The following is a 26,599-nucleotide window of genomic DNA, read 5'->3' as shown; positions in this document are numbered from 1 at the left end:
TAACGCTTTGTTTTCTATTAAAATCAACAAAATGCAATATATACAGATATCACACAGACCTGGGCCCTGGGAGAGGAGGGTCAGGCCCAGTCAAGCATAGGGAGGAAGGAAGAAGGGGTCAGTTCAGGGCTGGGGAGGGAGCTTCTGGGCCCCATCCCCAGCCATCACTCAATCCTGCCTATGACTACCAGAAAGGGGGGGTGCAGTCAGGCCTACCCCAGCCCCATCCCAAGAGGAGCAGGACTCTACCGAGCTGAGGTCAGGAGTTGGGGGGCAGGGGAGGGGGAGGGGGGAGAAGGAGGGGGAGGGGGAGGAAAAGGAGGGACAGGGAGCCGGGTGGGAGCACACACCACAGGCCTCATCCCACTTTCTGGGGGTTTGAGGCCCTCACTCCCTGCTCGTAGGTGACCCGCTGGCTGATGAGGTATTGAGCGGCTTGCGTGGCCGCGGGGCTGCCGGTGATGGTGACCCGCCGGTTCCGCGTGCCTGGCAGGAACTCTCCCTTCTTGGAGATCTGGATGCGGGCGCCTGTCAGCTCCTGGTACTCCACCAACGTCTTGCCCCCCTTGCCCAGGATGGCTCCCACCAGGTTCTCAGGCACCGCAATCTCCACCAGCTCCTTGGCGCTCTCAGCCGCCAACTTCTCCGCCGTCAGGAAGCCCCCAGCCGCCCCCGCTGCGGCTGCCGCGGCCACCAGCGGGCCACCCCCTCCGCCCGCCCCGCCGCCCGCCCCGGCCCCGAGGTAGCCGTTGGCGGCCGCGGCCAAGGCGAAGGACCCCAGGGCTCCAGGTGGCGGGGGTGGGGGTGGAGCAGCTCCGCCCGCTGGCCCGGCCCCTGCTTCCCCGGCGTAGGATGCCAGGAGATTGGCGGCGGCGGCGGCGGCAGGGTTGGCGCCGGCGGCCACAGCGGCCAGGACCCCAGAGGCTGCGGCCGAGTTGAGGCCCAGGCCGAGGGAGTTGGTGTTGTAGCCGTAACTGGCCAGCGTGTTAAGCGCCGTGCTGATGGCCAGCAGGTCGGTGCCCGAGAAGGCAGGCAGGGCGGCAGGAAAGGCTCCCACGCCCGCCAACCCCGCCGGGCCCAGCAGGCCAGAGGCGGCAGCGGCCGAGGCGGCGGCAGCGGCGGGCAGCACATCCGCGGGGCTGGCGTATGGCGAGCCGGTGGGGTTGGAGTTGGCCACAGGGCCAGCCACGTTGGCGTAGCTGATATTCAGGCAGCTGCTGCTCTGGGGATCTTCCTGTACCTTCTGCACGATGGCGCTCACGGCCTTGTGCACCTGCTCCGGTTCGCCGCTGACCGTCACCACGCGCTCCTGCAGGTTGATGCCCTCCGGCTTCTGGGACAGCTGCACCCAAGCACCCGACTGTTCCATCACGGCTTTCACTGTCGCGCCCCCCTTGCCGATGATCAGGCCCGCCGTGCTGTTGGGGACGATCAGCTTGGCCTGCGTGGGGAGCCAGAGGGAGGGTCTTTAGGGGGGTAATCGGACACTGAAAGGCAACGTTAGTCTAAGACTGGCCATCTCAAGTCATTTCCCACCCCTGCTCTCAGATGTCCAAAATCAGGCCCAGCACGCCCCCTTGATATGCACCAGTATGATTCTACTGGTCAGAAATATTGAAATATTTCCATATTCATTGGTAAAAAAAAAAGGAGCTAGTACTCCATCTCTCCTTAGTAGCCTCTCAGCCACCCTGTTCCTGGGACCCCTGGGACCTCCCTTCCATCTGGGACCTCCCCTCCATCCGGCACCTAGAAGCTGAAAGACTAACCCAGTGGGAGCCCTCCAGGACCTCTCTCCAATCTTGCAATGGTGCCCATGTCCTTCTACGTCACTAAGCACTCCGATTCCCAGCCCCAGAAAAGGTATCATTAGTCTCACTTTGCAGATGAGTCACCTGAGGCCTAAGAGGTGAAGGGACTTGCCCCAAGGTCACCCAGACAGCGAAGGAACTGAAATCCAGCCTCGTGGATTCCTGCTCCATTGTGCTTTCCACCCTATGACATGGTCACTTTGCTTAAGCTCTTCATTGTTGTTATGAGCTGAATTGCTGTCCCCTCCCACCCCAATTCACATGTTGAAGTCATAACCCCTAATACCTCAGAATATGATTGTATATGGAGATAGGGTCTTTAAAGAGGCATTTAAGGTTAAGTGAGGTCATTAGGGTGGACCCTAATCCAATATGGTTGGTGTCCTTATAAGAAGAGGAGATTAGGACACAGACACACACAGGGGGAGGACCATGTGAAGACAGAGAGGGGGAGCTCCCTGGTGGCCTAGTGGTTAGGATTCCAGGCTTTCACTGCCGTGGCCCAGGTTCAATCGCTGGTCAGGGAACTGAGATCTTGCAAGCTGTGTGGCGCGGGCCCCCTGCCCCGCAAAAAAAAAGACAGAGAGACAATGGCTATCTACAAGCCAAGGACAGAGGCCTCAGAAGAAACCAGCACTGCCGATGCCTTGAGTTCAGATTTCTAGCCTCCAGAATTGTGAGACAATGAGTTTCTGTTGTTTAAGCCACCCAGTTCGTGGTACTTTGTTTTGACAGCTCTAGCAATCTAATATAGTTGTCTTATCTGCAAAATGATGATAAAAAAAGCTTACATCAGAGAAGATGGAGAAAATTGGTCACTTACATATGAGGGTCCCCCTTCTCAGTTGTAGAGCAGCCCATCCTTTGCAGCTACAAATCGGATCATTTTTTAATAATTTATTTATTTTTTATTTTTGGCTGCTTTGGGTCCTTGTCGCTGTGCGCGGGCTTTCTTTTAGTTGCGGTGAGCGGGGGCTACTCTTCGTTGCGGTGCGTGGGCTTCTCATTGCCGTGACTTCTCTTGTTGCGGAGCACGGGCTCTAGGTGCGCGGGCTTCAGTAGTTGTGGCACGTGGGCGCAGTAGTTGTGGCATGCAGACTGTAGAGTGCAGGCTCAGCAGTTGTGGTTCACGGGCTTAGCTGTTCCGTGGCATGTGGGATCTTCCCGGACCAGGGCTCGAACCCATGTCCCCTGCATTGGCAGGCGGATTCTTAACCACTGCGCCACCAGGGAAGCCCCCGTATCAATCCTGAGTCCAGTGGGGATATTTCAAAACCAAACATCTCCTTTCACATCTCCAAGTGCATTTTTACACACAAATTCCTCCTTCTCAATCCTTCTCACGTCCCCTTAGACCTGTGGATTCTACCCTCTGAAGCTTTCATCTCTGCCTCTCCTTTCCACCCCCAAGCCAGATCCTGGGGGTGTTAGGAAAATTGTGGGAGCGGTTTTGGTTGTCTGCAATAACTGGGGACAGATGCGGGCATGCAGTGGGCAGGGTCAGGGATGTTTGCACCCCATAATGTGAGTCAGTTCCTCACAATGAAGAACAGTCCCAGGTCCTGTGCGACTTTTGAATGTCCCCCTGGACATTCATGTTGGTGAGAAGTCTGTTTATAAATCTCGCAGCCAGAACTGAGCCCCATGATACATGTTAAGTACCAAGTAGTTTTTTCTTTTGCACGGTTTTAAGATCTACTGAAATTTCCAGGGATGTAACTATTGGTAAATCAAGGGAAGATTGTACTTTATTTTGTTCTGAATTTTACCAAGAGTCGTTCACCATTTTAGAAAACCATGACATCATGCAAGCTATTATATATAGAATGGATAAACGAAAAGGTCCTCCTGTAGAGCACAGGGAACTATATTCAATATCCTGTCATAAACCATAATGGAAAAGAATATAAAAGGGAATGTATACATATGTATGACTGAATCACTTTGCTGTACAGCAGAAATTAACACAACACTGTAAATCAACTATACTTCAATTAAAAAAAAGAAAACCATGACATAGGAGTAATGCCTGTATCATTTAAGTCTCCAATACTACGCTCTGTCTCACTCAGGCCACGTTAGGCGTGAGCAGCTGTTTCATTATTTATTTCTACTGGGGCCCTGGCTGAGTATTTACATATTAAAATTCACCTTATTTTATAACAAATAACCTTCCTTTCATCTCTCCTTTATTTGAAAGTCTTACGGGCTATAGAAAATGTACATCCGTACAATGGAATATTATCTGGTAATGAATTTAAATGAAATGAAGGACTGAGGCATGCTACAACATGGATGAGCCTAGAAAATATTATGCTGCAAGAACCAAGTAAGGCACAACAGACCACACATTGTATAATTCCACTTCTGTGAATGTTCAGAATAGTCAAATCTATAGAGACAAAGTAGATTAGTGGTGGCTGAGGGCTGGGGTGGGGAGAGCTGGGAGGATTGAGGGGTGAGAGCTAAGGGGATCAAAGTTTCCTTTTGAGGAAATGAAATGTTCTAAAACTGATTGCGGTGATGGATGCCGGACTCTGAATATAATAAAGCCGTTGAACTGCACACTTTAAATGGGTCAAATGTATTTATGTGAATTATATCTCAATAAAACTGTTAAAAATCTTATAGGGCTTCCCTGGTGGTGCAGGGGTTAAGAATCCGCCTGCCAATGCAGGGGACAACAGGTTCGAACCCTGGTCCGGGACGATCCCACATGCCACGGAGCAACTAAGCCCGTGCGCCACAACTACTGAGCTTACGCTCTAGAGCCCGTGAGCCACAACTACTGAGCCTGCGTGCCACAACTACTGAGCCCGTGTGCCACAACTACTGAGCCCGCGTGCCACAACTACTGAAGCCCATGCACCTAGAGCCCGTGCTCCCCAATGAGAAGCCCCCACTCGCCGCAACTAGAGAAAGCCTGCGCAGCAACGAAGACCCAACGCAGCCAAAAATAAATAAATAAATGTAAATAAATTTTTAAAAATCTTATAGATTTTTTAAAAAATAAGTTTATTTTGGGCTTCCCTGGTGGCGCAGTGGTTGAGAGTCCGCCTGCCAATGCAGGGGACACGGGTTCGTGCCCCGGTCCGGGAAGATCCCACATGCCGCGGAGCAGCTGGGCTCGTGAGCCACGGCTGCTGAGCCTGCGCGTCTGGAGCCTGTGCTCCACAATGGGAGAGGCCACAACAGTGAGAGGCCCGCGTACCGCAAAAAAAAAAAAAAAAAAAAAAAAAATTATTTTTATTTATTTATTTATGTCTGCGTTGGGTCTTCGTTGCTGCACGCGGGCTTTCTCTACGCTTCCTTGCGATGCACGGGCTTCTCATTGCGGTGGCTTCTCTTGTTGTGGAGCACAGGCTCTAGGCACGTGGGCTTCAGTAGTTGTGGTACGCGGGCTTCAGCAGTTGTGGCTTACGAGCTCTAGAGCGTAGGCTCAGTAGTTGTGGCACACGGGCTTAGTTGCACCACGGCATGTGGGATCTTCCCGGACCAGGGATCAAACCCGTGTCCCCTGCACTGGCAGGCGGATTCTTAACTACTGTGCCACCAAGGAAGCCCCAGATATGTTTTTTATTTATACAAATAGACATATTATATATATAATTTCAGAGAGTAAAGTGGGCATAGGAAAATATTTGTAGGAGAAGGGGGACATTGGCTCCCTTCAAACAGGCAAACAGGGCTGAGAACCACTGCTCTGACATGCTCTGTTCCCTGTTGATCTCTCTGACTTCACTCTTCCCTCCCTCTTGCTGAGTCCACTGCAGACACACCAGACTCCCTGCTGTTCCTCCAACTTGCCAAGCTCTGCCCAGACTCAGGGACTTTGCACCTGCTGTTCCCTCACCTGGAATGCTTTTCCCCAGAAAAGACGGCTCGCCCCTCTCTTCATTCATTGCACAAATGCACCTCCCCAGAAGGGCCTTCCCTGACCACCTGATTACCAAAGCTTGTCTGTGTTTATTTTACATCTCCAGCATGGATACCTCCAGACTCGTAACTGCTAACCTCACATCTCTAGCATGATGCTGAGTGGACACCTCAGACTTAAAATCTCATCTTCCTCCTCAAATGTGTTTCTGCCATGGTGTTCCTCATTTCAGCACATGGAAATGCATCCTTCCACTACTCAGTCCCAACCCTTAGAAGTCCTCTCTTTCCCTTACACTCAGCATCCAATCAGCAATTCTGTTGGCTCTACCTTCAAAACTATATCCTAGGCTATGCTAGATTAAAAGAGATTAAGGAGGTATAACAACCAAATGCAACGCATGAACATTAACTGGATCTTTAATAAAAATACTTTATAGATATAAAAGATATTTTGGGATAATCTGAATATGGACTTTTTATTAAATAATATGAATTCAGTGTTAATTTTTATAGGTGTGATAATAGTAATATAATAACATAGGAGACTGTCCTTGTTCTTGGGAGATATACACTGAAGTATTTAGAGGTGAAGAGTCATGAGATCTACAACTTATTTTCAAATAGATCAACAAAAAAAACCCAAAAAAACAACGTGTGTGTGTGTGTGTGTGTGTGTGTGTGTAGAGATAAAACATGTGTTAACAATTGGTGAATCTAAGTGCAGTGTATAGGGAGTTCATTGTAACGTTCTTTAAACATTTTCCAAATAAAAAGTTAAGAGAGGGGGCCTCCCTGCTGGCGCAGTGGTTAAGAGTCTGCTTGCCGATGCAGGGGACACGGGTTCGGGAAGATCCCACATGCCGCGGAGCGGCTGGGCCCGTGAGCCATGGCCGCTGAGCCTCCGCGTCCGGAGCCTGTGCTCCTCAGCGGGAGAAGCCACAACAGTGAGAGGCCCGCGTACCGCAAAAAAAAAAAAAAAAAAAGTTAAGAGAAAAAAAGGCCCCAATACTTCCTTTCCTTTTTCTCTGTCTTTTCTTCATAATACTTTTCACTCTCTGACATCCTATACATTTTATTTATTTACTTATTTTCTGATTCTCCAGGAAGAATTTTAAGATCCACAAGGGTAGAGATTTGTGTCTGTATTGTTTACTGCTGGGTTCTCAGTGCCTAGAGGAATGCCTGGCACATACTCAGCCAAGAGTGGGTGAATGAATGGCTGGATGAAAGAATGGATGATGAAATGCCCAAAGGACCAAGCAGGAATGGGACTGGGTGTAGGCAGCCAGGTGCATCTCACCTGGCGGTGGTGGTGGTCTCTGTGTGTGTGTGATATTCAAATTCAGCCTGATATGAGTTTTACAGATTAACTGGCAATTCTGACTTGTAAAATGTGAAGTGGCCTAGTTTTTAAATGTTGGTAACCACTTCAAAACGTCTAAGAACCACTGTGTGGCAGTCAGACCACCAGTCTGTAGCCCGTTGCACACAAATCCCTGAAAAGCTGCCCTGGACTCTGGAGGCACCTGCTCGGGTTCAGATCCTGGATCCACCACTGATTCTGGGCAAGGGACCTAATCTTTTGGAAACTCAGTTTTCTCTTCCATAAAATGGGGACATTCACACCTCTTCCATAGGATTACTGTGAGGTCTAATAGAGATCATGCATGAAATGATGAGCTTGAAATTCAAGCATGGCCACAATTAGCCAGAACTGAGTATGGCTGCCCTCCAGATGACATATAGTGCCTATTTCTGCCAGGTTACACCAGACTACCTCCCCTCAGTCATGTTTCTGCTTGGTCCCCATGGGCATGTCATCACCCATTCATTCAAACAAGCAACATTTGCTGAGCACCTACTATGTGCCAAGCACTGGATGCCATGAGAGCAGGCAATTAATATGTGCCCATAGCAGGTACACATGAAATGGTTGTTGTCATTGTTATCCCCGTGGGTGGACCTGGATTTAAATCCCACATCTGTGGTACAGCCACTTTGGAAAACAGTCTGGCGGTTCTTCAAAAAGTTAAACGTAGATTTATCATATGACCTACAAATTCCACCCTAGGTATATATCCAAGAGAACTGAAAACATACATCCACACATATGTTCATTAGCAAAATTATTCATAATAGCTAAAAAGTAGAAACACCCCAAATTTCTATCAATTGATGAATAGACAAAATGTGGTATATCCATACAGTGAAATATTATTTGGCCATAAAAAGGAATGAAGTTTTGTTATATGCTACAGTATGGATGAATCTTTTTTTTAATTTTTTTTTTGGCCACATCATGCGGCTTGTGGGGATCTAAGTTCCCTGACCAGGGACTGAGCCCGTGCCCTTGGCAGTGAAAGTGTGGAGTCCTAACCATTGGACCGCCAGGGAATTCCCAGTATGGATGAATCTTGAAGACATTATGCTAAGGGAAAGAAGCCAGACTCAAAATGCCACAGAAATATCATTCAATCTATATAAACTATTCAGAATAGGGAAATCCATAGACACTAAAAGTAGCTTAATGGTGGGAAGGGGCTGGGGCAGAGGCACTGGGGGAATGGAAAATCACTGTTAATGGCTATGGGGCTTTTTTTGGGGTGGTAAAAATGTTTTAGAATTACATAGCGGTGATCAATGCACAAACTTGTGAATATACTGAAACCACTGAATTACACACTGTAAAATGGTGAACTTTACAGTATGTGAATTATATCTCAATACAGCTGTTATTTTAAAGAAATCATTGGAGAAAAAGAAGTCTGACAAGTCAAGGGGATAGAACAGAAAAATGTACAAAACCAGGCCTAAGGGTAAAGAGGTATGTAGTATGTGATACAGCATTTCAGAGCAATGGGGTAAGGATGGAACCTTTTCATCCAAGGAACTGTGTTCGCCAAGAAACGGTGAAAGCAAATGCCTTCACCTCTCTGTGCTTCCGTTTCCTCATCTCTGACATTGACATAACCACAGCTACTCTATACAATTATTGAGAATATTCAATGACTAAAATGATCCCTTAGTGCCTGGCACATGGGAAGCCCTCAGAAAACAGTAGCTGCCTTCATGATAGGCCCAGATTGCAAGACCACAGCATCTTAGATCTGCACAGGCAGTTCTATGGAATCTTGGATGTTAGAACAGTAGACTGTTAGAATAATACAGGCCTAGAATCTTGGAATCACAGAGCCATAGAATTGTAGGTGTCTTAGAGCCAGAAAGACCTCAGAGACCATCTGCCTCAGAGGTTTGCAAGTCTGGAGATTTAAAAATAATAATAAATAACAACAACAATAACAGCAGCGGCCGCTAACAGTGCTTACCACGTGCCAGGCACTTTTTAAAATACTTCCATATAGTAACTAACTGAATTTTAGCAACAACCCTACAAGGTAGGTACTGTTATTATCACACTTTATAGATTGGGAAACGGAGGCACAGAGAGGTTAAGTAACTTGCCTAAGGTCACACAGATAGTGACCAGTAGAGTCAGGATCTGATCCCAGGCCAGAGTCCATGTTCAGATCCCCACGCCTTCTCCCCAGAAACTCTGATTCAGCGGCTCCAGGCCACGACTCAGGAATCTGTGTTTTAAGCTACCCAGATGACTCAGATACCAGCCAGGGCTGAGAATCGCCCGTCTAGCCCAGAGGTGGCAAACTGGTGACGCTCAGCCCATAGCCGGCCCACAGCCACACAGTGTTTTCAAAACTGAGCCAACCTTGAAAAATCAGTTGATTTAAAATATTTTTGACTTCTCTGGAAAAATGGGGAAGATGTAATACTCTGTCCCCATTCCCAAATGGCAAGAATCAAGTGAAGGTGAATAGCAGCTGCCCCCTTTAGGGATGGCATGATATCTCTATGTTGAGTCCAAGGTCCTCAATCCTTTATGTTCCCTTTCCGAATCCTGGAGGCATTTCCATTTATAATCCCTGGCTCGGCCCAGCTTCCCCACTGTAAAGAAAGGGAAACTGAGGCATACAGAAGGGAAAAAGACACAGAGCAACACAGCAAGTCCAAGGCAGAAAGGGAATAGACCTGCCTCCTGACTCAAAAATCCCATAATAACGACAACGGTGAACATGTTTTGAGAACTTTCTATGCATTAGGCATGCATGATAAGTGCTTTTCAAATGTTAATGAACACTAGCCACCACCCTTAAGTGGGTACCGTAATAAATCTCATTTTACATGGAGAAATCAAGTCACCTGCTCAAGGTCACACAGGTAAGAAGCATCAGAGGAAAATTCAACTCAACATCTGATTCCAGAGCCTGAGCCTTCAGCCATTATCTCTCTCATTCTTTGGAGCCCCGGAGTAATAAGGCAGAAGAAGAAGTCCTGGTTCTGTAACCTTTCGACTCCGCTATTTCAGACTTCCCGTGGCTTAGGTGGTGGAGAGGGAGGCTCAGGCACAGATGGTGCTGACCCCATTTCCCCTGCAACATGTACAAACTCTTGATGAACCCTGAGCCCCTAGTGGCCACGACCAAGGCGGAGGGAAGAGGTAATATCCTCGCCTCCCTGTAAACTGTGGGTAAGCTGTGGCCTGCTGGTGGAAAGGGATTTGGGAGAGGCCTGGCAGGGCGCGAGGAGCAGAGATGCTTCAGCACCAAGGACAGCAGCCGCGTTCCAAGCCCCAAGCCCGCAGTCTTTGCGGGGAACGCTCCGCTCCGAAACATTCTTCCAGAGCTTTCTGCCCACTGTTTCCCCATGAGCTCAGAGAAACTTAGACCCGTGGTCTCCCCCACCTCAGGGCAAAAAGAATTCCCGGGAATTCCAGCTTCCTTTTACCGAGGCCCTCTCTCGTCTTTGCTTTTTAGGCAGACTTTAAGGAACCCTCACAAGTGGCCTGTCCGCCTGCCCGGGTCATCGTGTGCACATGTATACGGGAGCGGAGAAGGGGAGAGAAAACGGGGAGTTTACTGCAGCCAACCCCGTGCTCTCCTCCTCCTTGGCCCTCTATGCAGTCAGGACCGTGCTGCCAGGGGCTTTGCAGCAAGCCCACCTGCCCGGTGTGCATGGTGGTCTTGGCAACGGGAGAGGCCCAGGAAACGATCGGTCAGCTCCTTGCCACTCCCCTACACCACGGCTTCCAGGTAACTGAGGCAACAGAGAGGCTCTGCCCTTCTCCTTCCATCCCTCCTTGAGAGGGCTGTGTAGGAGAGGGATCCGCCCCCGCCCAGTGGAACATCTTCTCTCCAAAATGGTGGCTACTCCTATTCAGTCATTAATGGAGAGAGGGAGTACCGGAGGCTGCTTCTAAAATTTTCTGCCTATGGATGGGGGTGTCGCTGAGGTTACTTCCGGTGAGAACAGGAAGTGGGAAGCAGGTGGTTTTGAGAGACAATGGGAAGATGTGGAAGAGAGAAGAGGATCTGGAGAATCCTAGGAAGGAGGAATAAGTAAGGGGGTCTGGGTCAGATTCTCCCAGACCTTCACTCTCTCTCTGAATCAAATCACTCTAAGAGGTCTGGAGTCCTTAGGCTGACTCTCTAACAATAATACTAACCACTACCACCTATCTGACTGGTAAATGTTTTATAGCCATTATCCCATTGAACCCCCATCGCAATCCAGTGACGTGGAAGAAGTGTTTTCTCTCAAACCCCACCAGCTTTACAGAGACTCAGCCTCTGCCCCTGCTAACCTGCTTGGCTCTGTCAGGATTCATTGTGGTTTGGGGTTGAAGGATATTGACCACCTCGGGCTTGGTCATCGCTTGCGGGATTTCTCGGACCTTCTCGGCAATAAAGCTGTGCACAGCATTCAAGGCCTCTGCTGTGCCCTGTACCAGGCATACTCGCTCTGTGGTTCCTGTTGAGCAAAGAAGAGAGAGGGCACACTCATCAGACAGGAAGGGGAGCATTCCTGAGAGGCAGGCCCCATTTAATGGACGGAGAACACTGAGGTCCAGAGAGTGGACCTCACTGGCCCCAGGTCACTTGATAAGCCTGGACAAGCTGGCATGGGCTCCCAGACCATGATGGGTAGCTGGGAGAATGAGAGGAATCCCTGTTTTATTATCTGCACTTCCTCTCCCTCCCTTAAAACAACCCCAGGGGATGGAAGAATGATGCTTAAGTACTTTGCTATGCCCACAGCAGCCCTGGGCAAGGGAGACGGGGCTCAGCTGCCTCTTCCCAGTCCTTGCCGGCTCTCTCGGTTGCTTTGGCAACCATTCACTCACTCCCCCCTCCCCACCTTCTAGAAGCCGAGAGCTCAGGCCTGCAACGGTTGCCACAGTAACTGGAACCCCCTTATCGGTGTGGCTGGCTGGGTCCTCAGCCCACCCCCAGGGGGACTAGGGATGAGGCCCCGTTGCCATGGCAACCCCTGAAAGCCTGCAGCAACGGCCTCTGGGCTTTTGGAGAGGATGGGGAAGGGCTGGGGGATGGGGGAGACAGCAGAGAGGCCTGAGTGCCTGCCTGGACCCACCAGATGGAGGGCTGAGGGGTGGGGGAGGGCAAGGCTGTGAAGAGGGGAGAGCAGAGTGGGGCAAAGGCAACTCATGGAAGAGTGGAGACAGGGGGATGGAGAAAGCAGGGTGAGGTGGGTGCCTTTGCTGGCGATTCTCCAGATATTGGCTGTGGTTCTGACCTGGGCATCCTTACTATGTGTATTGGGGGTGGGCATCAGGGAGAGGAGACACTAATTCTGGGTGATGCTGGGATATATGTGTATGGGAGAGAGACTCTGGGTAACACTGACTGACCAGTGTGAGTACATCTGTGAGGCTGTTTGGGTGAGTGGTGTGTGTGTGCATGTGTATACTTGGACAGGACTGGCTCAATTATCTTTACGTGTGTGTGTGTGCATGTGTGTGTGTAAAAGAAAGAGCAGGAGAGACAGAGATATAAAAAGACTCTGTGACATAGTGATTCCAGTAAAGACGTTTGTGTGTACTCTTGTGTGGGGGGAAAGACTTCGGGTGTCGCTGTGACGTTCAAGGTTATGTACACTATTTGTGAGACTTGAGCTGGGTGTGCCCAAGGGTTTGAGAGTAAGAAACAAAGAATCCCAGGAAGTGGCATTGAGGCTGTACGATGAATGTATAGCACTTGGAGATTGTATGACTCTGTGTGTGTGTGTGTGTGTGTGTGTGTGTGTGTAAGGGAAAGAGATATCCAGACACCCCTAGGTGTTCAAAAGACTACTTGGATGAGTGGTATGTGGAATGCACATATATGTGTAAGGGTGCATGTAGAGGAAACAGGCAAGACTCTGTGACTGATGTGTGTGAACATGAGGAAGAGAAAGAGACCAACAGGAGGACCCAGGGGTCAGTATGTAAGACTGTTTGGAGGACTGATGTATTTGTGTGTGTGTCTGAGTGTCTGAATTACAGCCAGACAAAGACGACTCCACCAAGCCTGGCCGTGGTGAAGCTGTGAGCGCCTGGCTGATTTGGACGTATTAGGTGTGTGGGGTGTGTGTCTGTCTCTTCCTGGGTGGGAATCTCTCTGCTGGACCAGTTAACTCCCTGGGTCTGTAAAAGGTCCTGAGTGTGCTCCAGGCTCCGTGTGCCTGTGTGTCTGGGACACTTGGGGGTGAGTGTCTGGTGTCCTGTGGGCATTCCAGTGTGGCATGCTAGTGTTACCACCCTGACCCCTTGCTTGCCATCTCTCAGCCCGGCAAGCGAGTCTCGCCATGTGTCTGAGTGTCACTGTCTTGGGTCACCGGGGTAGTTGACATCCCCCATCTCCTCTGGGTCGCTGTTCCTCGCTCGTACTCCCCTCCACCCCAGAACAATGGCTTGGTCTGAGCCAAGCGTGAGTCAGCGTGCAGGCTGCCTCCGTCTGGGTGTAAATAGGAAAGGGTGTGGGTCAGGGTGGGAACTAGGGGGTGGGGTGGCCCCAGGGAGAGCCTGACTGAAGTGGCTCAGCTCTCCATCTCTGGGAGGCTTCCTTCCAGCTCAGGGAGTCTGTGATCTCACAGACTTGTAGCTCTTAACCAGGGTCCACAGGGGCTTTGGGGGACTCAGTTTAACCCTGAAAGAATATCTACTAGTAACAGCTGGTGCTTACATAACACCAATCACCAGGCATCGTTCTAAGCACTTTATATGTATTTGTTCACTTTAATACATGAGGCAGGCAATATTATTATTCTTCATTTACTGCTAAGGACACTAAGGCACAGAGGTCTGGGATTTGTCCAAGTTCACTCAGCCAGTAGTGAAAGATCAGGGTTTTGAACCCAGGTGTCTGGCTTCAGAGTCTGGGCTTTTAACCACTGAGCCATCCTGTGCTAAATGTGGGGTGGGTGGAGTGTGTGTGTGTGTGTGTGTGTGGTGGGGAGAGGCATACAATGATTGCAATTCTACTTTTGTATTTTTGATGGTAAAAAAGAATATGTATGAATTTATTAAGTAGTCACTTAAGATTTTGCACTTGGCTGCAGAGATGTTATAAATCAGTAAAAAAATTTGAAAAGTGTATGTGTCCGTTTTTCTTCTGGGGCTAGGGTCCAGGGCTTCAGGCGGCTCCTCAAAATCAGGAGGAGTTTTAGAATCACTAGAATGTCTGGTGAGCTACACAGAAGACTGTGTGGCTTTGGGCAGGTACCTGCCTCTTCTGGGTCTAAGTTTCTCCATGTATGACCGGGAAGGATTGAATCTGGGGCTTGGGGTTTCTGTATCAAGGAGGGGACACCCTTTGTGTGTTCTACCCCTCCCTTTGAGTAAAGGCCAGGTAGGTTTTTGTTTCATGGAGTAGACACATCAGTGTGTGTGTGAGAGAGAGAGACAGAACCAACTAGGCCCAGAGGACCCTTTCAATTTCTCTGTTATCAGTTTTTACCTGTCCTTTCACCAGCCACACTGAACAAACTAACCCCCACCCCCAGCCTTTGAACATGCTCTTTCATCTCCCTGGAGCACCCTTCACTGCTGCTTACCTAGCTCACTCTTATTATTCTGGCCTCCTCCTCCAGGAAGCCCTTCCTGATCTCCTCAGGCTGGGTCGGGTGCCCTGTCTGGGCTCCCTCCATCCTCTGGGTTTCCCTGTCCCAGCTCTGACCACTCTAGGTCATCAGTGGTGTTCGGTTTATCTCCCCCACTGGGATGTGAGATCCGGGAGGGCTAGGCTGGGGTGCCTCAGTCACTGCTTGTGTCCCCATCTCGGTCCGGTATGGTGCTGGCATAGAGAAGATGCTCAGAGAATATATGTTGAATGAATGAATGAAAGGTATCAGCCAGAAGCAGAGGAACACATGCTTGAGCAGTAGCATCTCCATTTCTTTACGTTCCTGTGGGTCCTGGGAAGTCCTAGGGACAGGACCAGGATGTAGGGAGCTGTGTCCCGCATCTCTGAGCCAGGAGCTAGTATATGCTGTATGATCTGGAAGTTCCAATTTGGGGGTGGGGAGCGGGGCTGGCTGCACATCCAGGGGCTGGGGAGAGACGCTGGCTCACGTTGCTTGTTTGAACAGTGTTCGGCCCAGGAGAGAGGCAATGACTGTCCCATCCTCTGGGGTTCTAGGCTGCCTGGCCAGTGGGATGTGTCACTGAGTTGAGAGGGAATGACATGTGTTATGTCACAGAATGTGATCCAGGGGCAAGGAACCAAGTGTCCTTGGATGAAAGTCCCAAGCAGAGGTCTCATCCGTATCTTGTGGGCTAGGGGAGTGAGGAGGAAAACTGGGCCAGGGAGGAAGAGAAAAGGGGGTTGTGCCAGGTTCCCTGGACTGTTCTCTAAACCTCTTGCCAAAGCTGCTTAGTTAGATGGGAGGCAGGGGGGTGGAGGGAGGAGAGAGAGAGAAAGAGACACAGAGAGAGAGAGAGAGAGAGAGAGAGAGAGAGAGAGAGAGAGAGAGAGAGAGAGAGAGAATATGAATTTGTCCTGACCCTCGGCTCCAGCTCTGGTGTTTGACCTAAAAAATCCAAGGGGATTAAGGATGAACTAGAACCAGTGCTGGACCAGAGATGCAGTTCAGGGGGCCTTCCCTGGATTCCTAGATGTCAAAACTCAGGCATAGGTCTTGGGAGGGATATATGAAGGGGTGAGAGATATTGAGGGAGATTATAGAGAGTGGAGGGGCCTGGAAAAATTTATGATTGAAGGAAGGGAGATAGAGCTGGAGGAGAGGCAGAAAAGGGGCTGGTCTTGGAGAGAGGGGAAGAAAAAAAAACACGAGGGAGCTGAGACTTAGGAGAAAAAGAGAAACATAAAGGGAGAGATGGGCAAGCAGGGGCAGAAAGAAATGAGGGGCAATGCCGGCAAAGAATGACCCCATTGAGAGGCGCTACCAACTACTGGGTGAATGGGTGACTGAACAGAGAGAGTTGGGAGAGGAAGACAGAGAAAAATGTGAGAATAAGAGAAGTGGGGGAAAAGGAAAATATGCGGAGAGAGATGGGAAGACAGAAAGGGGAGGGAAGAAGAGGGGAGGAAGAGGAAAAAGCCAAGACAGACAGACTGGCTGGGAGGCTAAGAGAACAGAGATGGGGGATGTCCAAACGGAACCAGAGAGACAGAGCAGAAAGCAGAGCAGGAGGAGACAGAGAGAAGCCGATGGGAACGGAGCCTAAGGGAACAAGAGATGGGAAAGTCAGAAACAGAATGAGAGACACATAAAGAATGACACAGATGGAAAACCAGAGCGACTCAGATTGGGGCAAGATGGGGTGACAGAGAAATCCAAAGGGAAAGAGTCTATGTAACATGCATGGCTGGCCCCCCAAGCCCTGAGGGACACCCTAACACCTGCCTCCTTGGCCCCCACCACCAGCTCCTCCAACTGACCCAAAGGGGCAGGTGTGTGGGAAGGGGCACATCTGCCAGCACATCATGCAAATGAGCTCATGAATATGCAGCAGCCCCATTGTCTTGCCCTGCCCCCACCCCCATCTGCTCAGGCCTGGCCCCTGGGGCCGAGGGCAGCTCTGTCCCCTTAGGGGGAGGGGAGGCCCCCTACCACTCTCACTGCCCCTAGGGCAGCCCTTCCCCCTCCTAGAGGGCCCAGGTGGGAGGGATGGGAGGCCGGAGGAAGAGGGCTGGGCTGGGGCTCACCCGGATAGAAGTCTTTGGACTTGGAGAGCTTGATGGTAGCTCCCGTCTCCTTCTGCAGCTGCACGATGGTCTGCCCGCCCTTGCCAATGATGGAGCCCGCCGCGTAGCTGGGGATCAGCACCTTCAGGAAGTATTCGCCTTCCTCTGCAGGGGCACACAGAGGGGACGGGAGTCAGGGGAGAAGGCTCTTCACCTTTGGACGGTACCTCCAGGGAGGCACTGGCATGGGCTGGGCTAGGAAACCACTGGGATCACGGTAACACAGAGAAGCAATGACCAAGAGAATAGCAGTAGGAAAATAAAACACGCCATGATCTTCATTCGCTCATTTATTCATTCATTCCGCAAATAATTCCTGAGCACCTGCTACGTGCTTGGCACCGTTCTAGTGAAACAGCCATGAAGAAAACAGACAAAGCTCCCTGATTTCGCAAATAAGGCAAATAAGGCCAAAAGAGTTTTGGTGATTCAGCCAAGAGCTCACACAGCTACACTCTTCTAGAGGGGGGAGAGAGACAGTATGTTTTACGTTGTCGGATGGTGGTAAGTACTAAGAAAACAAAAAGAGGCAGGAAAGAGGAAGGGGAGTCTAGGTGCTACACTGTCAGATCCGATGGCCAGGAAAGCCTTCCCCAAGAATGCGGCATTCTTTGTTCATCAAACATTTCTATAGCACCCAGTATGCGCTAGACTCTGTTCCAAGTAATTTACAAATACGAGATTTTTTCATTTTCACATTGAGGCTGAGGGAGGTACTTAAAAAAAAACCCCATTCTCCAGATAAGTAAACAAAGGTGAAGAAATTGCTCCCGTTCACATAGCTAGTAGGTGGCAGGGCTGAGATCTGAACCCCACCTGGCTCCAGAGTCCATGCTCTGAACCATTATGATACACTGTTTCCAGACAGTCGAGGAGGAAACAGAACTATGGGGCTATGTGGAGGAAGAGCAAGTGCAAACGCCCTGGGATGGGGTTATGCCTGCGTTGTTTGAGTGAGAGAGACGTGGCCAGTGTTGCTGGGGCTGAGTGAGAGAGGAGGAGAGTTAGAAGAAATGAGGGCCGAGAGGGTTGGAGGTAGCGGTGGAGTGTTCAGGCTTGCGGACCAAGGTGGTTTTTATTCCAAGTGAGATGAGAGCTACGGGAAGGCTCTGAGCAGAGGAGGGATGTGATCTGTCTTAGATTTTAAGAAGGTCCCTCTAAAAAAAAAAAAAAAAAAAAAAAAAAAGAAGGTCCCTCTGATGCTCATGAGGTGAGCAGACTGCGACAAGCATGGGTGGAAGAGCACGAGGCAACTGCAATGGTCCAGGCAGGAAGTGACGGTGGTCTGACTGGTGGAAGCAGCGAAGGGGGGGGGAGAGGAGGGCTGGACTCCGGAGAGGTTCTAACACTCACTACTGAGCCAGTGCTCTGCTGAGTGCTTTGCCAGCTTGATCTCATCCATTCCTCACAACTGTCCACTGAGGTGGGTAGAATGAGCTCCATTTTTACATAAGGAGAAACTGAGGCACAAAGCGGCACAGAGCAGTGAAGGTACCGGCCCAAGGGCACCAAGACAGTTGCTGGGCTGAGATTCAAATGCAACTCTGATTCATTTTTCGCCCACCCATGCTTAACACTTTCCCCTGCTGTTGGCTAAAGACCAATGTGCTCCAGGACAGACTCAAAGACCTAGAGGTGGTGAAGTGGCACCAGGACCCTTTATGGGGCTTTGGTCATTCTTTGTTATGGCCCAGTTTTCTTGGTCACGTGTAAAGCCCTTTGTTAAAGCAGTCTCAAGGCAAGTGCCTAACCTTTCCCACCTTCTAACCAAACTGTCGCCCCCATTCGGGAACTTTCTGAGTCTAAGTTACTTTGTGATTTGGCCCCCGTCCACATTTCCAGCTGCAAACCCTCATCTTCCTCCAGGTGCACTAGACACATTTTCCTTTTTGTTCCTCAAACTTCCCTCCTCCTTCCCACCTCAGGGCCTTTGCACATTCTCTTTGCCTGGAACTCCCCTCCCTCAGTGAATCCCTCTTGTCCTTCAGGTCCCCCCTCAAATGTCCCTTCTTGGACTGGAACCCTGAGGAGGGGAAGGATCCCTCTGTCTCATGCCTTCGGAACGATGTACCACAGTCAGCCAGTGTGGGCCACATCACTGAAGCTCGCCCTTGTGTCCATGGACTCATGCAGCGCCCAGTGCTTGGTAGGCATGCAATAAACACTGGGAAAAGGAAGGGACGAGCCAGGCCATTTTGCTTCCAAAGCTTAAGGTCTTAGGCCATCATCCCCCACTGGTTTTTCAACTTTTTTTTTTAAGCAAAGGAAACCTATTTTCAATGTCTCCCGTGAAACTCCAACATCTAGAGCAGATAAAAGAGAAACTGCTCTGTTGAAAGTGGGGGCAGGGTGGGACTTCCCTGGCGGTCCAGTGGCTAAGACTCTGCACTTCCACTGCAGGGGCCGCGGGTTTGATCCCTGGTGGGGGAACTAAGATCCCGCATGCCACACCGTGCGGCCAAAAATTTTAAAATTTAAAATAAAAGTGGGGGCAGGACTGGGGGTCTGGGAGTCATGCCCATCTCCACCTGGTCCCTTAAGATTGAAAGTTCTGGGTTCCCTGATGTGTGAAGATGGAGGTATGAGGGCGGGATGTGGCTTTGCAGGCATGGGGAGGGATCCAGAATTAAGGGGTTTCCTTTAGCCCAAGGCAATCCTCTTAAACTTGCCTAAGCAGACCACTAAGCCTATTAGGTAATTAGCCCCCCAGGGTGCCCTTCCATCAATCATCCTGACACCCTCCCCCCCCAAATTACTTCCTTCCTTGGGCTCACAGAGGTGGCCCCTTGCCAGCCCTGCCCCTCAACCTGACAGAGTTGGGGGGCTAGTTCTCCACCTTTGCAAAGTTCAGAAAGATGGGAAGGTGTTCTCACTAGAACTCCATCCTCTTTCCTTCTTTGATTTCATTCCCCATCTTTTCTCCAGCCAGAGCCACTTCCCCAGCTTCCCTCTTGAAGATGGAAGGTAATCGTCTGCTCTGAAGAAAACTGGGGACGCCCCCCACTCCCCTCCTTCACATTTCCTCAGGTTTTGTCTGAGAATCTCCGAATGAAATGGCAGAAACAGCCCTAGACTGAGTGCAACTTTTGTCACTGATGGGTTGTGTGGCCTTGGGCGAGTCTCCTCACCTCTTTGGGCCTCTGTTTTCTCATCTGTAAAATGGGGACAGAAGAGCGCTAGTTCCTGGAGTTATTATCATTAATGAAATGCTAAACTGTAAAGTACTTAGGAGGGTCTCAGGCACACAGACCACTTGAGAAATGTCAGATATCATCATCATCGTTATTAATATTACCTATTTTCACGAACACAGGTAAAATTCTTATCACAGTGTCTGGTACACAGTAAGTGCTCTATGCCAGAGAGACTTACTGGTAAATGGGGAAATGAGCCTCCAAGGTTTGGGGTTTTGTTAGGAAATAGGAGGAGGGGAGACCCCACTTCCTTCATCACCTTTCCCCAGGCTTCTCCCTGCTTTTTGGAGGAGGAATGTCTTCTCACTGATAGAAACGAGGCTCTGCTTCCACTCACCCTCCCAGCATCTCTGTAACTCTCTTCCCGAATTTGGCCCTTGTTGTATCCCTCTGTACTATTATTTCCTTGCTTCTTCTCTCCCTCTTCCCTCCCTCGTTCCAACAAATCCTTCCTGAGCATCTGCTACGTGCCAGGCCTTGTTTTAGATCCTGGGGACATAGCAGGGAACAAGACAGACAGTCCATGCCCTTTAAGTCCACTCCCTCTTAAAATGTAAATGCATCTATTTAAAGAGGACATTTAAAAAATCATTGCTAATAGTCCGAGTTTGAAGGGCTGGTTATATTTTTTTCTCCCAAAGCACACTGATATAAACTAAAAATGATCCTCCAAAAAAGTTTGTCCGTGGACCCCCTTAAACCACCTTGTGGGCGTTTGGCAGTCCTTATATCAGACTAGTGGAAGTTTGGAGGCCCCTCCTCAGAGGCCAGAGTCCTCCTGTCGCCTGTAGAAGCTCAGGATTCTAAGTCCCAGGAGTCCCCATAGTAGCCCACAGTCTGCTCTGGTTTTCTTCAGAATCTTTTGCATCTCCCACCGTGGGAAGCCCACCTCCCCCAGGAAGAAGCCAGGCCTTTATCTGCCAGCCTGCCTTGTAGCAAAGGGCAGACACGTGACCTCACCTCAGCTAAACCCGGAGTCCCCAGACCTCACACATCCCACCCTGTTTGAAAAACCAAGGCTCTGCCTGTGAAAAAGTACTTCCTTCTACCAAAGCAAAATCTAGATGCCAGAACTTTCCACCCACCCACCCTTCCCTTCACTTTTCCTTTGGGGTCCAGGCAGCTCCCTCTACACAGGACAGCAAATGAAGATGCCAACTTCAGTGCTCCGGGTTCCCCTCTGCTGTGATTTCAATATTTCCACCTTGGGATCAAGCTGCCTTTCCACTTTCTAGTCATTCTGAGTCTCTGGTCCCCCCTTCCCTTTTGTGCCCACCCTCCTCAGGAATGCTTATAAAAGTTTCCAAAAAGTAACCAATATTCCCCTACCTCCACAAATAATGTTAACCTACCCAGAAGATTTGGGGTGCTATGGGAAGAGTGGCACTTTATACAGAGAGTTGATCCCGAAAGGTGGCTCCGATCTGGGAGACAGGGCAGAATTGGATGCGGCAGAGGTGTTGTTTTGGTGACAGTGTATTTCAGGGGGAACCAAAGTTGGGGTGTTGTACTCGTGGTTCCTGCTCTTGTCTGGGGGTCGGGGGTGGAAGCATCGGTGTGTCCTGTGGAGGTATGAGGAGGCTGGGGTGGGATGTGCGTGAGGATGTCGCTGGCGAAAGGCAAGATGGCAGGGGTGTGGTTGGGAGTGGGACCCCTGTGGAGGGATGGGATGTTGGCTGGGTGACACCTTTCTGTGAATGACGGTGTTGCCTGTCCATGTGAGAAATGTAACACAACTGTCTTTGAGTTGTGACATTATCTCCAAGTGAGAGAGAGGTGGATGGGGTATGATTTCCTTGGGGCGAATCACCACTGGATGGTAAATCAGGAATGTGACATTCTCAGTAGCAATAATAATGATGATGATAATAATAATAATAGCTATTGTTTATTGAGTGCTGACTATCTGCCAGGCCTGATGCCGTGTGCTTCACATACAATCTCACTGAACCCACCCAACAGCCTGGAGAGGTAGAGGTGCATCTTACAGTACCCATTTTCCAGATGAAAACACTGAGGTTCAGAGCAGTGAAAGAACTCAACCGAGGGTCCCACACCAAGCACATGACAGTGATGAGATGAACCCTGGAAGCTCTCATTCTAGGGCTCTTAACCTTGGTGATACTGACTTTGTGTTAACGATAGAGGATCTTGGGAGCAAGGCCTGGCTGCTGTAAGCTACATTTGGGGTGTGAGGTGTGTGTGTGTGCAGTGGGGAGTTGCTGTTTCTGTATATATGGGGCTGACAGAGGTGGGAATACAGTCAGGAGTATGGGGGCCATTCTAGTAGCACCTTAAGAGTTATCATCTGTAGGAATTCCCTGGCGGTCCAGTGGTTAGGTCTGAGCGCTTTCACTGGTCAGGGAACTAAGATCCCGCAAGCCACACAGTGTGGCCAAAGAAAGAAAAAGAGGTATCATCTGTACTCAAGGGAGACACTCTGTTACAGTGCCACCAGACTGGGATTATTTGTTTCTCCACTAAGTTCCCAACTGGAGTTTCCATCCAACCTCTTCATTCAAGCCCTCCTGTCCTTAGTGCCTCGTCTCCTTCCCAACGGTGTCTGCCTGCCCGTTACAGTGCCCAGAAGCCAGTTTTAACAGCCACCATCTCCTCTATCAGCCCCTAGGCTGGCCCCATGGGTAGGAGCCAATCTGCCGAGGCTGGCACGACTTGCTGTGACACCCTAGGAAGTCCCTTACCCCTCTGAGCCTTGGTTTGCTTGCCTGAAAATGGGGTTCGCTATAGAGTCTACCCATGCTATGGAGCCAGCCTCCTGAGTGCCTCTTATTAGCTGACTGACCTTGGGCAAGTTAATTAACCTCTCTGTGCCTCAGTGTGTCACCTGTAAGATGGGTAACATAATCAGATTGTAAGGATTATTAAACGATTGGTCTGTGCCCAGTGTTTTCCCTAATACTTTTGGTGCACTGTGGCACCATAACTGTCAGCCACTGTTATAATTTATTATTATTATTTATTTATTATTATTAGTATCACATCATAGAATGTTGGGAGAATTAAATGAAATATTGCACGTAAGGCAGTAAGCAAGAATACTGGTAGCTGCTGTCATCTGTAACTATTGTTATTTCCCCATTTGGCAGATGGTGACGCTGAAGCTCAGAAAAGGCGTGAGGTTGACCCAGTGTCCCACAGACATGAAAATATTATTGGAAGGAGCCGTCAGTTTTGGGATGAAAGTCCTGGACAGTTGCCCAGCCCTGGCCCTGAGGGTTTCTGCAAATGGAGGACTGTCCTTTCACATCTCTGGGCCTCAGTTTCCCCTGGGAAGAGTCTGGAGGAGAGGGTCCCTAAGGGCTCACCCTAGTTTCCCCACAGCTGAAGGAGGCAGGATGCACAATGGCTGAGCACACGAGCTCTGGAGCCAGGCAGCCCAGGGCTGGAGAGATCCCAGCTTCCCCACTATGAGCTGTGTGAGTTCGGGCTAGTGGCTTCATTTCGCTAAGCCTCAGTTTTCCTCATCTGAAAAAGCAGCTCAAATCATCTCCCCCAGGGTTGTACTGGGAAATTAACCCGTATCTCAGAGCCTGACTCGTAGTAGGTGCCAAACACTTGGACCTGACCCTCCTGGCAGCATCACAGTTAGGTGGTGCTGCTGTGCTCTGAGTGCTCAGATTTTGAGCATCTCAGCCACTTTAAGAGGATGAGCCCTCCTCCCCTCCCCCCCAGCAGGGGTGGGGCTGGACCTCCAGGCTGGGTTCAGGGACCGCCTGGGTACCCGACCCTTCCTAGGGCTGGGAATGGCAGTGAGGCAGGAAGGAGGCAAGGATGTGGCAGGGACACATTCATGTGTGTGCTGGGGGTGGGGGAGCAGGAAGAAGGACAGGAAACTCCCTCCCACCCCTCCCCCAACTTCCCTTTCCTCCAATTTCTGCTGGACACCCTCACAGGCAGCCAGGGGTTCCCCATTTCCTATCGCACCTGGCCAGGGGTGGCAGGGGGCTGGGACGGGAGGAAGAGATGGCTCCTGTTCATCCAAGGAGAGGAGGTGGGAGGTCCCCACCCCACCCACTACAATGCCCGAGGCCATCCCTTTCCCATCCGGAGGAAAAGGCCAGAGGAAGCGGAGATTTTGGCCAAGGTGACCGCTGGGAAGGGCTTGTCTGTTCTGGGGTCTCCCTCCTTCCAGGGAGCTAATGGGCTGGGCTCTGAGTCCCCTGACAAACCCTACCTCACGGGTAGACATACACCTAGAGTTCCCAGCTTGGCTTTTATTCTCTGGTACACATACCTCTTCACACACACACAGTGAGGGTCCCTCTTTTCTTACACACACACCCCTTCTGTGTTGTCAAACATGCAGCCATCACACAAACACACACACACACACACAGAATCATCCCCACACCAACCATTTCACACACAGCCCCTTGTTACACATATACACACACTTGGGTGTCACACACACACCTTCCCTTTTCCCACCCCCTGGGTGTCACATGCACACGTTCCTGCACCCTGTCACATGGGTCCCCATCCTTCCCTTTCCTTGTTACACACCCTCATGAATTTCACCACAGAGCCCCAGTCTCTCCCCTGTTATACACCCACCTTCCCTTGTTGCACACACCCCCTCTGATGTCACCATTGCACACCTCCGTGTGTCACACCCAGCCACAGCCTCTCTGGAGTCACGCCCACACTCTTTTCTTGTCATATACCCACACCAGCTTCTCCTGGTCCCACCCCACCCGGGACACGCCTGTGTCACACACACTGAACTGCCATCCTCTGATCCACACAGCCTCTCATGGCTCACACCCAGAGCCGGCCCATTCGGCAGCCCACACACACCTCCTTGCATGTCACACACACCCTCTCACTCATGTGTCACACTCTGCCACAGTCCCCTCTGGAGTGACATGCACGCACTTGTCACATATACCCCTAAGGGGGTCTCAAACACGGAGCCCAGCCCCTCTCACCCTCTCATCTCTTACACACACACACACACACACACACACACACACACCCTCCTTCCTGTCATATCCATGATCCCTAATGTCACACATCCAGGCCTTACAGGGCTCACACGCACACACGAACACACACACACACCTGTCCCAGCCACACATTCTCTCACTGAGCTTTACACACCCACCCTTTCCTCCATGTCACCCAACACACCCACCTAGCTTGTCCCCACGCAAAATCCCGCCCATGGCCCACACATGCCTCCCTCCGGGACAACCCTTGCTCAGGACATCCCCAGGGAGGGAGGCTGGGAAGCTCCGGGTCCACAGGCCTCCTCAGCTCCTTCCCCTCTCCCCGCCAGGACACGCCAGCCCGGGAACACCCCTGCCCCGAAAGGGTCACATCACACACCCCTCAAGGACACAGAGACACCCGATCGGAGGCACCCACGCCCCCCATCCTTTGCGCGCCCCCAAGGACACTTACCACCCCCTCCCCCACAAGTCCTCTCAACGCAGACAAAGCTCCCAGCCCAGGGCCGCGGCGAGAGGGGGAAGGGGTCCGGTTCCCTCCCCAATTCCCCTCTCCGTTCCCCAGTCTAGGGAGGGGCGCCCTTCCCCTCCCCAGAGCCCTTGCACCTGCCATTTGGGGGGGAGGAGGCTGGAGAAAGGCGCGGCCCCCTGCCCGCTCCCCCACCCGGAGCCGCAGCCCTTTCTCACCTCCCGTGTTGCTGCGCTTGGTGCAGACCACCTCGGGGGGCGTTTCGAGGGGCCTTTTGCGGGAATCCGGGGCCTCGGGCTCCATGGGGGGGGCCTGGGGCGGCGGCTGCTGCTGCTGCGGCGGCTGCGGCGGCGGCGGCGGCGGCTGCTGTGGCGGCGGCGACGGCTGCTGGGGAGGCTGGGGTTGCGGCGGCGGCGGCGGCGGGGGCGGCGGCGGCTGCGGGGCCGCGGAGGCCGTGAAGAGGCCGTGCACCGCGCCGGCGGCCATCATCCTCATGGTGGGGGGGGCGGGGGGACGGGGGAGAGGGAGGGGGAGGGAAGGGGATGTGGGAGGGGGAGGGGGCGGTGGCGGAGGGATGGGGGAGGGGGAACCCCGGAGAGAGGAGGAGGGAGGGAGCTGCTTCTGGGGGGCTGACAGAGCCTGGAGAGCGGATGTGAGCGGGACGGGAAGGAAAAAGGGGTCTCGGATAGGGCCCAGAGAGAACTGAGGGGTGGGGTCTCTCTCAAGATTACGGAGGCCGGGGGACTGGCCGCGCCACTGTGGGGGACGGGACCCCCTTCTTTGCTCCCCGGGGCAGAGGGCCTAGCCCCCCAGACCCTGCCCGGGGCGGGGGGCCGGAGATGGGAGGCGGAGGCGGCCGCTAGTGGGGACCCGGGGGGTGGCGAGCGCGGGCGGCAGCGGTGGCTGGGCTGGCGGTGGCTGCTGGCCCGAGCATCTTCTTCCCGGAGGCTCCCACAGCGGCCTGGCCCCTCCCACCCGCGCAAGGTCACGCCCATGCAGGTCAGGGCCACGCCCTTCGACGCCCCATTGGCCTGTCCTTGAATCCTGGACCACGCCCCCAGAATTGACTACGCCCCTCCCCGCAGCTACGCGAGGGACCAGGCTCTCCCAGGCTGCAATAAGGACCCTGGGCTCCTCCACAGTTTCCCCACCCCTCGCCTGTAATGAGCGCTTATTGAACAAGTACTTACCATGTGCCAGGTCCGGTTCTAAGTAAGCA

At 51.5% G+C, this 26,599-nt stretch overlaps 1 protein-coding gene across 1 annotated transcript; it reads right to left on the bottom strand.

Annotated features, from left to right (window-relative positions):
• On the bottom strand, positions 1-26,311 carry NOVA2 (NOVA alternative splicing regulator 2). The gene is made up of 4 exons (XM_032614718.1): positions 25,599-26,311; positions 16,709-16,852; positions 11,347-11,513; positions 1-1,441 (listed from the first exon to the last, which is right to left on the bottom strand). The coding sequence occupies exons 1-4, from the start codon at positions 25,873-25,875 to the stop codon at positions 359-361; spliced, it is 1,671 nt and encodes a 556-aa protein (XP_032470609.1). The 5' UTR covers positions 25,876-26,311; the 3' UTR covers positions 1-358.
• Positions 26,312-26,599: the final 288 nt, after the last annotated feature.

Source organism: Phocoena sinus, chromosome 19 (assembly GCF_008692025.1).
Source record: "Phocoena sinus isolate mPhoSin1 chromosome 19, mPhoSin1.pri, whole genome shotgun sequence".
NCBI classification, from domain to species: domain Eukaryota; kingdom Metazoa; phylum Chordata; class Mammalia; order Artiodactyla; family Phocoenidae; genus Phocoena; species Phocoena sinus.
The sequence above is the reverse complement of the archived record's forward strand: the minus strand, read 5'-3'. Positions and strand labels throughout refer to the sequence as shown.

Bases quoted from the DNA above. Each gene is read 5' to 3' on its own strand.
- NOVA2 (XM_032614718.1), bottom strand. From the start codon at position 25,875: ATGAGGATGATGGCCGCCGGCGCGGTGCACGGCCTCTTCACGGCCTCC. The intron at 16,853-25,598 runs GTGAGAAAGGGC...GTGCCCCTGCAG, and splicing joins CAAGCGCAGCAACACGGGAG to AGGAAGGCGAATACTTCCTG. The intron at 1,442-11,346 runs GTTAGCAGGGGC...CTCCCCACGCAG, and splicing joins ATCCTGACAGAGCCAAGCAG to GCCAAGCTGATCGTCCCCAA.